This window comes from Gymnogyps californianus, chromosome 10 (assembly GCF_018139145.2).
Source record: "Gymnogyps californianus isolate 813 chromosome 10, ASM1813914v2, whole genome shotgun sequence".
NCBI classification, from domain to species: Eukaryota; Metazoa; Chordata; class Aves; order Accipitriformes; family Cathartidae; genus Gymnogyps; species Gymnogyps californianus.
In genome coordinates, this window is record NC_059480.1 from 10,954,023 (window position 1) to 10,968,118 (window position 14,096).

Consider the following 14,096-nt stretch of genomic DNA (forward strand, 5'->3'; position numbering starts at 1 on the left):
TGACTCTGGTGGAAAATTATTTGTGTCTAAATATGGTGTGAACTCAGCCACAGTATAAATCAGGAAGGTACTGCCACAATCTCATTATGTCTAGGACCTGCACTAATGTGGCTCCAGCACTTACCCATACCTTTAAACAAATGTTTTTTACAGTTTTAATTTGTTTGGGTATTGTTGCATTATTCTGTCCTATCTCATTTTTACAACACTTTGTGGAACTGATACTCATGGTGGATCTCATACATGTCGATGAGCCATTTATTTGAACTCATTGAAAAGTGTTTAGTAGAGCATTTCCCTTTTAATAAGTGATAATAACTTCTGCAAGAATTGCAAAAAGTAAGGGTAATTTATCTAGCAAGAACATCTCTGTTAGCCTGAATGCCATCTATTGTAGTGTATTCCAATTAGCTTTTCCTATTCAACAACTGTACATCATCTTAAACAAAATGTCACCCAGGATTTTAGGAGCTATGCAGTTCTGTACATTCCCCATTTCCTTTCTGGGAACGATAAAAGTTTCTTATTATCAGTAAAGCTCTAAATGTCTTGAAACAATTCTAGCAGGTTCTGTCTAGACTGTGCTGTGGCATGCTTCACTGTCGTCTTTCAGCCTTGCTCTCCCATCCTGCTTAGCCCCCTTTCAGCCTGCTCCTGGCTTTCCTTTCCATGCACAACAGTGCAGGTGAGAGTGGCTGGCACATGCGTATACCTGATCATTACGTGGATATCACCCATATCTGGGAGCCTTCCAGCTATTTCCTCACAGGGAGGCACCTCCAGGTCTCACAGTTTGAACAGATCCTTAGCAACTGCTTTCTCTACATACCCTGACTGTTATTTTTTTGACCTATGATGAGATATATCCCCTGTAAACACTGAAAGGGACGGCAAGATGCCATGATTTATGCAAGTTGTATTGAATGCTGGTTTGCTTTAGTGTCTGTAATAGGCAAATCATTTATTTATTTATATAGTTTCGTGTGCACATGTTGGTATTGGTAAGAGAATAAAAATATTGCATGTCCTGTTGATATATATGTGCTTTTTCTCAATTATATTGAAATACGTTGTTTTCCATTTGTGTCTAGGGTTCTCCAGGGCTTACAGGCTTAGTTGGACCCAAAGGTATACGAGTAAGTATTTATATTTTAAACAAACTTTTATGTATTAAATGTCGTGTTAAATGCCAACTTGGTTCAATAATTTGTGAAAAATAAAACCAAAACATTACACATGATTTTAAAGTATTTTTAAAATTTATGACACAGAGTATGCACATGCATTATCTGTTTTTTAGAAGTTTTGCGTTTTTTGCTACACCTTATGTACAAGGTTCATGCTGTATGTATTTAGTATTGGGGTGTGCTATGAAAAAGTCAGACTAGAATTCCATGAACAGTTGTTTTGCATTTTTTTCTGTGGGCAAAACCAGTGTATGTTAACAGTGCATAAGCTACTATTATACTTGGTTCACAGTCAGAAGGGTTAAGGAAATAATGATCTTTTGATAGAATCATACTTGCATTCATTCTTCTTCTGAATGCGATCAAAAGAAAAACTGCATCATGAGCTTTTGCTTAATATTTGTAATACTATTCCTCTGTTTTTATATCTATGATTAGGGAGTCCCAGGAATACCTGGATTTTCAGGTCCCCCAGGCCTTCCAGTAAGTAAAAACGAAACTGATCTAACCATTTCTCTCTTACTGCAGTCTTCAGTACACAATTATCCTCAGCCCAATGTGCTCATTCTAGTCTCAACATCAGCATTGTCTCTGTCAATTAGCTTAGAGATAAAAATCTTAGCATCAGCAATTCTTACTCATTGTAATGATTTAAGAACACATTGTAATCTGTCAAGTCTTGTGAAACTTTGCTCCAACATAAACTCTTTCAGTGTTGCTGTAGGGTGATACAAATGTGGAAAAACAAAGCTTGTGTCAATTTTGCACTTCTTTTTAGGGTGAACCAGGAACTGTTGGCCCTCCTGGGCGCTCGGGTGTTCCAGGATGCAACGGCACAAAGGTACAAACCAAGCTGAATGTTACAGAGATTGTGTTTGGCTATGCTTAGGAATGGCCAAAAAGCATTCTGAATTTTTCCCCTGATATACAGCAACTTCGATTTATTTTGGTTTGTGACTTTATCAACTAGGAAAAATTTGAATCATGAGGCCAGAGAAAGGAAAAGTGCTGCCTTTTTGTGTAAGATAGAGAATTAAGTAATACATGTTAATGGCTTTTGCTAAAAAGTTAAGAATAATGTTTGATGTTTTGACAGATAAAACTTTTTTCTTTAAATCCAGAAGACCTAATGAGTTTTGTTCAACCTGTCCTTCTGTTGAAATGAGTTATAGAAGAGATAGATAGTTAATTAATTTTATTTGATCAGTATCTAGCTTGCAGTCGACAATTCGTAAGTCCTGAAAACAATTAAAAGAAAAGGCTTGATGTTAAGTTACAGGTTTACTAGTTTTTCTTCACTCTATGAGCAAATACTTCCAGCATTCTGAAAGAGGGAGTCAGAAGAATGCCTGCTAGAGAAAATCATACATTTCTAGTGCAACAGTGAACTCATCTGACATAGCTAATAAAGCCTAGTGTCTGGGATAGAAGTCAAGATCCATACAGTGAGGCTGTGCCTCTTCTAGCAAATATGGTGGTAATGCAACTCACAGTATTAGTATGATAACATAAAAAACTTCTTTTGTAATCACAGTTGATAAAATCAGACCAAATAATAAACAATAATATGCATTAACAGTCACTCTTACTACTTTCAGGGCGATCGAGGTTTTCCAGGTCCTCCAGGTAGAAGAGGTGCTCCAGGTGTTCCAGTACGTGTCTATGAAATTCATGATTGTCTGCATTTTTACCACATAAAGCCATTCACTGAAGGAGTATAAAGCCTCACATTAGCTGGTATTGAAAACAGTTGAAGTATATAGGTATCCCCATTTTATTAATATGAAAACTGTGTGGTAAAGAAACCAAAGTTAAAAGTAATGCTTTATCGGCTGCATGTTGGGCCTCAACTTCTTAGTTAATGAGTGCCTGCAAATTCATTGACTGGTGTTAGCTCTTTAGTGTCTCAAGGGATACTCCTGAAAATTTACCACTCACATGTCTAAAGGTGTCCAATGTATATTTAATACATTGCAGTTTCAGTTCATGCCTAACTATCTTTGAGGATATGGCCTAATTAAGTCAATAAGAAACAGGAATTAAACCCAGAACTACTCATTCTGGGTGCATTGCTTTAACCCTAGGATTTGGGTTTTCTCTGTAGAAATGTGTTTTTAAAAGAAACTTCTAAACAAATGGAAAAGGAATGCTGTCTGTCAAGTTCCAGTGGCTTCAAATCTAATAACTTCTAAATATGATCTTTACTTTACCAGCTCTTCTGATTTTATTCATTTATTTATTAAAGTCAGGCTTCAAAACTGTTCTGCCTTCACTTGTAGAGTTGTAACTGTGAGACTGGAATATCTTTTAACAATATGCCCTTTCTTCTTAAATTGAAGTCTGGCATAGTAAACACGTACCTGGCTATACACCATGTCCACGAAAATAAATCACTCCAGGAGCACTGAGCTTAGAGAATATTTAGAATGTGTCCCTTCACCATTGTCTCTTTTACTTTTCTGTTTTAATAATATGATTGTTCTTCTCCCTAGGGTATTGCTGGCATCAAAGGAGAGAAGGTCAGTTTACACCATATTACATGAAGTATTTATTGGTGATCAACAATTTGTGTGTATGTTCGCCGCTGGAAAAGAGTTCTTAACATCTCCAGTCATGGGAAACAGAAGGTCTACTTTCCAGAAGAAGCAACCACAAACTTTGGTGCTTCATCTGTACTATTTAAATTTTTTTTTCCCTTTAACTACTATTATTGCATGTAATGAGTTTAACCCGTTCAAGCACACATAGAACTAAGCCCTTCCCCCAAACAGCTTATGAATTCGTGTGGAAACCTGCAGATGCACTAGAGGGTATTTTAAAGGGCTGAAAAGTACCAAAAATGAATTGGAGGTCAGGACTGTGGGTGAGTAACATAGGCATGTCTGAAATGAATACTGCTCCTGACAGAGAACTGGAATGCCTGAAAAAGGTATATTCTGTTTAATAAAATCTTTTTTAGAAGTAGAACTATCCATAGTGGACAGTTGCCATCATTATGCAATTCTGATGTTGCTTATTTCTCTACAAACTGTATTAGAAGATTTGTTCTACTACAGAGTTCTACAGCATAACTTTTTATCTTCCTTTTTATCTAATTGTTCAGGGGTGCCCTGCAGATGGATATAACCAAGGGTATGGTGCAAAAGGTGATCCTGGATTGCCAGGAATGCCTGGACTTCAGGTAATTCAGAATTAATTCAGACTGTGAGAGAGAGAGATAAATAATCTATCTACATAAAACACATTATATATAGTAAGTGTGTATATATATTAAAAACTTTTATATTATACATAATTTTAATGTATTATGTATTTTGTATAGAAATAGTGTTTTTTACAATTATCTCACTAATTTCTAAAGCAGAAAATAATTCTGTGTCTTTAAAAAATTATTAACTTTATATAATCTGATTAATGCAATATATTCAAAGTCCTTCTTCTGACTTTACAAAACAGAGTACAGCAAGACAATAGTAATTAGTTTTGCCATCAGAACCAGTAGTGTCCATTATGTGTTAGTAAAGTGGGATAGGGAAGTCAGGTTGCTGACAAATAACAATACTTTAGAAATGGAGAAAAACTGGTCATAGATTTAGGGGTTTACCCCTACATATAGAATAGAATAGTTCAGTTGGAAGGGACCTACAACGACCATATCGTCCAACTGCAGAAATTCCCCATGAAGTGTGATTGAACAGATTAGACCAGCTCAACTTCTAGAGTACTAACAAAGAACAGCATGATCCATATTTTAAAAATGGAGATGAATAGGAGAAGGCAGAGCAGACAGTTATTTTGATTGTTACGATAAACAGAGGACATAAAAGGAAAATAAAAATTTTTAATTTTCCATTTCTTTGAAAATGAAGCTTTAAAGTATAGAATTTATTGCATAGAATATTCGAAAGATTAAAGGCTTATTAGGGCTAGCAATAGGACTACATGGATTATGAGAATGTCCACAGTTAAACAGGACATATATCCTCACTTGAGTAGTTTAGTTTTAGAACAGTTATGTTTTCTCATGTTTCAAAACATATGCCAACCAATGAAGCAGTGAGGAGGAATTACACTTCTGTGTTATCCTGAGACATGAAAAGGAAATCCAGAGATAGTGCTGCTCCTCTGTTTGTTGTTCAGTTCATTGAATTTAGTGTTGTGGTTTGCTTATAATCTTGCCAGGAGATTTATTCCTGTTTCTTTTTTAATATGAAGGGTACCCAGGGTGCTCAAGGATATCCTGGGGAACTTGGACCACAGGGCCCTCCAGGAGCTACAGTGAGTATGAACTTATGTCTCGCTTGTTACTTTAACCTTTGATTTTCCCAGAAGCCTATGGCGTTACACAAATACAAGTACCTGACTCTCCCAGACTTGTTTGAGGTCTAGAGACATGTGTATGCAAAATCCATATCCTTCTGCACACATCTGATTTTTTTTTCAGTTTCTTTTGATTATTTTTATGCATAATAATTTCCATGTTTTCAGAAGTGTCCTTGTCCATGTAGGCATAAATTTTAATTTTCAAATAATTACCCATAAATTCACTTTAAATACTAATGTGTATAATTGTGAGAGAGATGTATATGTTTGCAACTAGACTGTATAGACATTCTGTCACCCACTCACAACAAATTGTGGTTGTAAAGGTGGAAGAAAGAATAAAAATAGTGATATAACTCAAAGGGTTCTTCAAAACACCTATATTGGTGCTGAAGATTGTAATTTTTTAAATTAAGGAATTTTTTTTTTTCTTTTTTGTAGGGCATGCCGGGGAAAGCAGGAGCTCCTGGACCTAAGGTAGTCTCAGATTGGTAATAAAAAATGAAAACTTCCTATTATGTGTAACATCAATTAACTCATTTTATAGGTGGTTTTAAAATCTAAAAGAAATAACATTTGGGGATTTTTTTACAGGGTCTTATGGGACTGAAAGTAATAGGAACCAAAGGAAGAAAGGTAATTGTATAAAATGTTTAAAACATTTTTAAAGTTATGTTTCTGTTTTCTGCTTTTTCTCATATACTATGGTGAAATGTTTGGGGAAGTAAGTACTGTGAAATAAAAATTTTCAGTATATATGTGGAAGTCTTTTATTGGAAAATGGAAACATGGCAATTAATAACTAAGGACAAACTGTTTTCACATAAGAGCCAATGATATAAACTTCCTGATAGAAGGGTAGGAACCTACGAGGAGCCAGTAGTTAATATTTACTAACACATAGCATTAAATTCATTTATATGTGATTTGCACAGTGTTCCTAAATGCTTATCTAAGCACGTAAACATTGGTAAATATATAGCATCTGTAGACTCACAGCTGCTTATGGCCAACATCTTTGCAGTGTCAGCCTTTATGATGCTAGAAAATCTCGCACATTTTGAATAAAAATTAGATGACTTGTCCATGTTCTTATTTTGTATCCCATATAATTGACATTAAGCTAGAAATGACTATGAAAACTTATATTGTCTCTCAGGACCTCAGCCTGCAGTTGGAGGACCGGTGTAGTCAGTCTGAATGTCCTTACAGGATCCTTTCAAAAACTTGGGGCATCTCACAGTTACACTGACTGAGCTGCACAGATTCAGCTGTGAACTGAAACAGCACTATCTGACAGTGGGATTGGTTTTAACTTTATAGTTACTACTGGGAATGTGCTAGAAGTTTCCTGGGAAAATTTCTGTAAATAGATTTGATTATGGATTAGCATTAGCTCAGGTGACCATGGAGCATCTTGCTTTCTTACGAAAGAGTGATGCATTCTTTGCTGTTATGCTGCAAGTGCATGCAAAGGCATGCCACTGGCTTAAAACCACTAGAAATCAATGGATGTTGTTTTGTTGAGCTCTGCAGGAAAGATCACATTTAGGACTTTCCCTGTTGTAAAGGATCCTTAGTGAAAAAGTGTACTGCAATATTAATGTTTTTGGTTAAGGACACATGAAAGCTAATTTTATCTGTCAGCACTGTTACAATCATCTCCCTGTAATACACAGACTGCAGTTTTGAGGATGTCACCAAAGACAGTTCATGTATTTTATTGATTGACTTAATCAAATTGAGAGAAAAATGATAAAGAAGGAGATATTTTTATTTGATTTAGAGTTACAATGGTTGTATAACTTTTAAACAAATAGTATTAAAAATTTAAGCTAATTCTAGATACTTTGACAGAAATCAGCTTATGCATTTTTATATTTCTCAGCTTGGAGAAGTTGTCATAGTACTCTTAAGTCTTCCATATGCCTTTTTTATTGGAAGATAAATAGCAAGCAAAGAGAAATGTTAACTGTATTAACGGCTAAGTGTAATGACAGAAACATTTTCACAATGTCAAAAGTATAGCGATAGTAATTTGAAACAATAAAAACACACTGCTTATAATTGCTCTATTTTTCTTTTTTTCTTTCAAGGGTGACACTGGGTTAACTGGACCCCCTGGACCACCAGGAACTGTTATTGTGACATTAAGTGGACCAGACAACATGACGGTAGTAAAATTGTTAAACTTCACATTCAGATAAGCCGTCTTACTAGGTTTTACTTTGAGAGGACGTTTTCATCTTCATTGTTCCAATAACATTTCCTTTTACCCATCCTAACGTTTTTCAGACTTGTTTAGTTAGGTGCTAAGCTCTTCTGAGAGTGTGTCTGTACAGCCAGCTCAGCTGAGGCCTGTGTATTCACATGCACATCTGCACGATGCCGGTGGAATGCTAAATGCTTATTAGTAACCCACCTGCTATGGATCTCTGAGTAAATGAAAAGTAAATCACTTTTAGCTTCACCAACTCAACATGGATTTTTTGAATGGCTATCAAAGCCACAGCTGTGTTGACCTCTGGGCCTTGTCACTGAAAATGTCAGCACTCTGAGCTACCAGAGTTTCACAAAAGCTTACAACATGGTCATGTACATTTCATAGTTTATTTTCTCATTGTTTGTACTGGAACATGAGTAATCATGGAATGTGTTGGAAAAACAATGAGTATTGGAGAAAGGAAATACTCTGATTCAGCGTTCATTTTAAGTATTGCTTTGTGAATTAAAATTCTTGCATTTTGTCCTTATATAGAACTTAAACAGCAGTAGTTGATACACAGTTTTAAGTCTTCACATATTAACAGAACAAGTCTTCAACCTGTTCTTGACTCTGTTTTCCTTATTTAATTTGCATCTAATCCATGGAGTTACCAAAACTCCCTCTGCATTATGTGCTAAAATAAAAAGTGAATTTTGCATCAAGACTGTATTGAGGAGGGAAGAGAAAGATTGCAGAAGCAAGGTTCAGCTTTTAGGCACAGCAGCTCTTCCCTGATTGAATCAAATAGGAATTTTCTGTTTCTTAGTCATTTAAGTAGAACCATCTCTGCTTAAAGAAGCTTGCTGGTAACATAAGGGTTTCCTATTTGTAAAACTTGAGTGTTATGGTAAGCACAGAAAAATCCAAGAGACCACATTAAATTTTTATTTTCTGTGTAATAGGACTTGAAAGGAGAGAAAGGAGAAAAAGGATCAAGAGGACTTCCGGGGCCAATGGGGTTTACAGTAAGTGACCAGAAGTAAATCCCTTAAATCCAGATGTTCAGGCAGCATCACCTAGTAAATGCTACTCTTTAGAGTCCTGTATTTACACTACTTATTCCAACCTTTAATTAATAGAACAGAACTAATGAATAGAATACCTATTAATAGCATTCTAACTGTACTTTATTTTTATACTTTTTTTTAAAGATAACAAAATATATATTTAATTTAGAAAATGTGGGTCTCAAAATATGTGTATCTTGAGGGTGGTTTTGTTACAGGGCCCGGTTGGTGATTCTCAAAGTGAAAAGGGTGACCGAGGAGAACCTGGAGCACAGGTATGTGCAAACAATTGAGTACACATATATTAGTCTTCTCTGAAAAGCAGTTTTTCACTAGTGTTGCTTTCCAGTTTTTGTTTCAATGCCACTCAGAGCAAATTTTCTTAGATTCAAAAGCTCTTTCATCCAGTAATCCAGACTAGAGAGCTGAAAGTCAAATGACTGTTCTTATAGGCTCACATGCCATGAGTACATGAAGTAAAGGTCAGTTGATGGTGGATGCACTTCTATTTGTTTCGCTGTAAAGGTTCTACTGTAAAAACTTAGTAAAAACTAAACTTAGTAAAAAAAAAAAAAGCGCTCTTCTGAACACATACTGGCTTTATAGTGCCAGTGTATACGTAGAAGAGAATTAAAAACATTGAGTTTACTTAAGGCAGCAGACTTAAATTAGTGCACTCAGCCAGCAGGTATGTGGGGACATGAAGAAAGTTGTCATAAGAGAGTTATTCTGTTAACAGGACAATATGAGAAAAAAATCATATGTTTATTTTTAAAAGCATACACATTAAAATATAATTTACTTGAGTATATCTACATTTTTAAAAGAATTAAATAGAAATTTACCACTTCACATTCAAATGGCTTTCAAACTTTCAGAGAAAAACTAATCAATGAAAGATGCAGGTTCTTAGTAGCTAAAACTGTATGAATTCATAACAGTTTACCAATATGTAATCAGGGGAGAACCCTAAAATAGCCAAATAAATCAAAATGTTTTGTAACATTTTCTGAACAACACATTTTGATTCCAAATACATTTTGAAAGCAATATTAAGAAAAATAATTTTCAGATGAAATCTTTCATTCAGTCCAAACATACGTATTTTGAAACTTTTCCCATACTTCTTGTGGTTGCAATAAATTTTCTTCCACAAGGAAAGGTAGCAAGACAAGACCAGTACTACCTGTAGATTGCTCTTTCTTCAATTATATAGTGCTATAACAATGATGATGCATAGAGCAACTTGATTGCTATTTTTATTATTCCTATACATGATGAAAATTTTAATTTCTATTTGAGTTACTGGTGTAAAGTACTAAAAGTTCTTGCTATCCAATGTGTGTTATTCTTCCTCCATCTTCTGTGTTTCTTCCATATTATGTCTTCTGTTTGCAAAAGCCCTGTCCTGTCATGTAGTATTTTTTAGAACTCTTAATTGACCTCTCCCTTCCTCCTTTGTGGAGGAAGTAGTAAGGCACCCTTACTTTTCTGCCTCTTGACCTTGAAGAATGCTAAGGAAATACAAATTGTGTTAAGACACTGACTGACTGGCTATTCTAAAATGAAATCAAAATGTTTCCTTTTGCTATTGAAATTACATCAGTGAGCACAAAATATCAAATGGCTGTGGATTTTATGTTCTAGAAAAAACCACTGTTTTATGCAAGCGAGTTTTGAGCCTGTGGTGACATCATTCCAGCTCCCCTTCTTCTCTTGCAGAGTATCATCTTTGGTTAAGTTCTGCCATCTTTTGAGTATTGCTGTTTTTTCTGATGCTTACATCATAATTCATGGTCTGGTCATCTTTTTCAAAATTATTTTAAGTTTCATCGATTTACTCTGTGCAAAACAAATTTCTAAAATGTACTTTCTCTTCTGTTGTTCTGAGCTCATAATCTTCCGCCCCCCTTTTATCTTATCACTACCTTCCTGCTGTGGATTTTAATGAACCAGGTTTTCTTCATTTCTGCCTTCAAGGTGGCAAGCAAGGTATCCATATTCAGTATTATGTTTTCATTTCGTTCTGTTTCTCTCCCCATTTTTCCCCCTTCTCTCCCTTCCCTTTGTCTTTTTTTTTTTTGTTGTTGTTACGAATTGCGTAACATGTATTGTTGCCAGACTAGATACCAGGACCCCAGTGGAAGGCTGCCAAAATGAGCTGTGCGCCATAGAAAACAGCAGATACCTCTGGCACGCTGCCTCCTTCTGTTTTCACTTTTCCATCTACTGCCCTACTTCCAATATGTTTGAAGTGCACTCCTTATTCTTTTTTATTAAATAATTTCTCTTCAAGTCATCTCTTAACCCCATTTCCTGTAAGAGAAAAGTTTCCCTTCGGTATCTTTCCATGCTCACCAGGCTGCTAGCTGCTGTATTGTTTTATCATTTGTCTTGCTTCTGCAAGGACCTGATTTTGCACCAAGCTTTCTGCACTTGCCTGGCACTTTGTGCTGGTGAAGTGTCTGCCTGAACTAGTCCTCCACAGGAGGAGGAATGTCCAGGGAATATCTTACTCCCTGTTTTGTGGAGTCTTACAAACATTAGTTATGATTAGAAGTAATGAATATTTAAAAAATAACCCTAATGGCTTTTCAAAATTTATGAAGACCTAAAATACAGTTATATGCACAGCATTTAGTTGTTATGCTCTTTGAATGCAATGACCCCTCTTTTGATCTTCTTAATTTTTTTTATTTTATGTTTTACCTTTGTAGGGTAAACCTGGAAAAGAAGGTGCCCCAGGTCCACCTGGCTTACCGGTAATGAAGGAAGCCTTCTAAACGTTTTCTAAGTAATAGTCATCTGCTTATCATGGTCATATCTTCCTGTCCCAGCTTTTTCCCATTGCAGAATGTGTTTGAAAATGTTGATTTGCATACACTGTGAAACATTTCCTTTCACAGAGCTGGCCTTGGGACATACCATGTCCTCATAGCTGTATGCAGGAGAGAGAAGCTCAGTTTATAGATGTGGTCTCTTCTGTGTAAAATAAAAAGACCTGTTGCTTGCTTCTGACTATCTAATGAGTTTGAGACATGATCCAAGTTATGCAAAATTAATTCTACTGAGTTTAATTCTGGTTAGTCACGTTGAAATTTTTGCAAAAGAGTTGTACCTTCACTTCAGCATAAATCAAGAAGCAAAATGAATAATTTTTAATCACTAGAATCAAAGACATTCTTTTACAAAGAAAAGTTATTGTCAAGGTCACAGCTGCCTTGGCCTGAAACAAGATGACTGATAGATATTAAAACTGTCATCTTGTCATCATATAATTCTTAAAATATGCCATTTTATAACCAAAATGATCTTGTTTGTGTACTAATTTAAAAGCTAGAGTTGTTCAAATGTGTTAGGAATACTGTATTCAATTAGTTAAATATAAATTCTTTTATATTTACTTCACTTCCACTTTAACAACATCATTAGGGTCACAGTGACCTTACAAATACCTTATCAAAATCCTTGTCAGAATAGCCCATTTCACATATATCTTACTAAAACATCATCTTCATCATGCCAAAACGGCCTTCGCAGACAGTGTAAACACGTTCCAGTCTGACAGAGAACGTGGAATGACAGACCACAAAGCTCTATTGCCTCAGCTAACAGAAAGAAAACTTTCTGTCATGACAAAGACATGTCATTGCTCTGTTCCCATTTCAACTGTAGTAACTAGCAGTGCATTCAACTGCATAAGCCTCTGAGAAGTCCCTTTTCCTTGCGTGTATACACTTGCAGAAAGCCTTAGCAGCAGTGTGCACTATTTTCCCTCCTGGTCTTGCTGACACCTCTTGAGATCAGCATCATCATGCAGACTGACCAAGTTCTGGGAGAGGGAGTTGCTGAATTTGAGAGTCTCACATTGCATTCAGTTTCTCCCTTTTCAGAAATAGTAGTTTGTAGAGGGAGAACAAACCAGAGCCTCCTACACTTGCGCTGTCCAGAGCGGCTCCACCTTGGGATTGGTGGAGTGTGCTGTTATAAAGGCAGGTTTGGATGAGAGACCTGCAGTATTTCCCACAGACGTGGAACTGTACCCCAAACTGAGTCTTTCCCTGAGATTTCTTCCCCTGAGCAAGTCACATTCACCTTGCCATCACCATAAAAGATTAAAGCTTTCCATTTTAGATCTTACTGATGACAGTGCTAAAAGGTTAATCCTCATAAAATTGTGTACTGTCACCTGCAGGGACAAAAGGGTGAACAGGGCAAACCAGGACTGGCTGGCAGGCAAGGAGCTAAGGTATTGTCTAATGGTTTTGTTGTTGCTTTTGAGGATGAGAATAAGGTATGTTTGGGGGTTGTTATATCATTTTACGTATCACTGTATATATGTTATGTTTTACCTAACAGCTGACAAGTAATGGTATCATGGAACAGGGAATGGATCAGCTGAAATAGATCATGCGTTTGAACTGGTGTCCATCTATGCCTGCTGATGTGTTCATGTAGTTTTTGGTGTATGTGGCTGAATAGTTGTGTAAGGAACAGAGACGGGGGTGGTGAAGGACTGGTCAGGAGCAGAAGTTCTTTAACGTTATAAGCAATGTACTGAAGTAACAGTGAGTACCAATGTCCTCTATTGTTTTTAATAAACAAACCCATCTCTGTCCTTTGTTGAAGGGGATGAAAGGAAACACTGGTCCACCTGGAGCTTGTGGTCGAGTAAGTGTAAATTATGTTCATCGTATCATTTTTCTAAACCATTAGAATAAGAATAAGCCAAACTGACTATATGAGGCAATAATGGATGTCCTGTCATGCTCTAATTGAGGCATGGCTTTCTCAAAATACTGATGTTGCTGGGAGTCTCACAGAGATGGCATCTTCCTTCAGGTGGAGCTGGATGCACGATCAGGGCCTGGTTAGACCTCACTCAGTTCCAGCAATTTTGGGAGATTGAACTGTCACAGAACAGTTACAAAAAATTCACAGGAGTTAGTTTTTAAACCAGTCTCTAATCAGCTCCAGAACAGGTGGTGTTAATTTTAAAATCCTAAGAAGACTTTTTAAAGAAAGCAAGAGATGTTATGAGTACAATTTCTCTATCTAGTCATGCTGTCTCACTAATGGCTTTCTTAAAGGCCCCATGCACACCTAATGGAAACCTTCTGCCCAAATTGTTCAAAAGAAATAACTTTATAAAAAGCTGAATTGTTTGTGATATTGACAGAGTACTAAAAAAAACACTGCTTTTCAAAAAATCTATAGGAGAAAAGTAAAAATTTTTAATTTTAAGCAGCTTTTTATTCCTTTTAAAATTGGTGCATCAGTAGTCAGTTGAAATTTCAGTGTGATGTTTATATA

At 36.1% G+C, this 14,096-nt stretch overlaps 1 protein-coding gene across 1 annotated transcript in view; it reads left to right on the forward strand.

The window, feature by feature from the left end:
• Window positions 1-14,096, forward strand: part of COL4A3 (collagen type IV alpha 3 chain) — a 66,393-nt gene that overhangs the window by 17,647 nt on the left and 34,650 nt on the right. Inside the window, exons 4-18 of the mRNA XM_050902646.1 lie at window positions 1,092-1,136; window positions 1,626-1,670; window positions 1,966-2,028; window positions 2,786-2,839; window positions 3,680-3,706; window positions 4,291-4,368; window positions 5,403-5,465; window positions 5,952-5,987; window positions 6,105-6,146; window positions 7,607-7,684; window positions 8,679-8,741; window positions 9,002-9,058; window positions 11,501-11,545; window positions 12,979-13,032; window positions 13,413-13,454. Of these exons, the coding sequence (XP_050758603.1) occupies window positions 1,092-1,136; window positions 1,626-1,670; window positions 1,966-2,028; window positions 2,786-2,839; window positions 3,680-3,706; window positions 4,291-4,368; window positions 5,403-5,465; window positions 5,952-5,987; window positions 6,105-6,146; window positions 7,607-7,684; window positions 8,679-8,741; window positions 9,002-9,058; window positions 11,501-11,545; window positions 12,979-13,032; window positions 13,413-13,454 (792 nt within the window). The remainder of the gene's footprint in view (window positions 1-1,091; window positions 1,137-1,625; window positions 1,671-1,965; window positions 2,029-2,785; window positions 2,840-3,679; window positions 3,707-4,290; window positions 4,369-5,402; window positions 5,466-5,951; window positions 5,988-6,104; window positions 6,147-7,606; window positions 7,685-8,678; window positions 8,742-9,001; window positions 9,059-11,500; window positions 11,546-12,978; window positions 13,033-13,412; window positions 13,455-14,096) is intronic.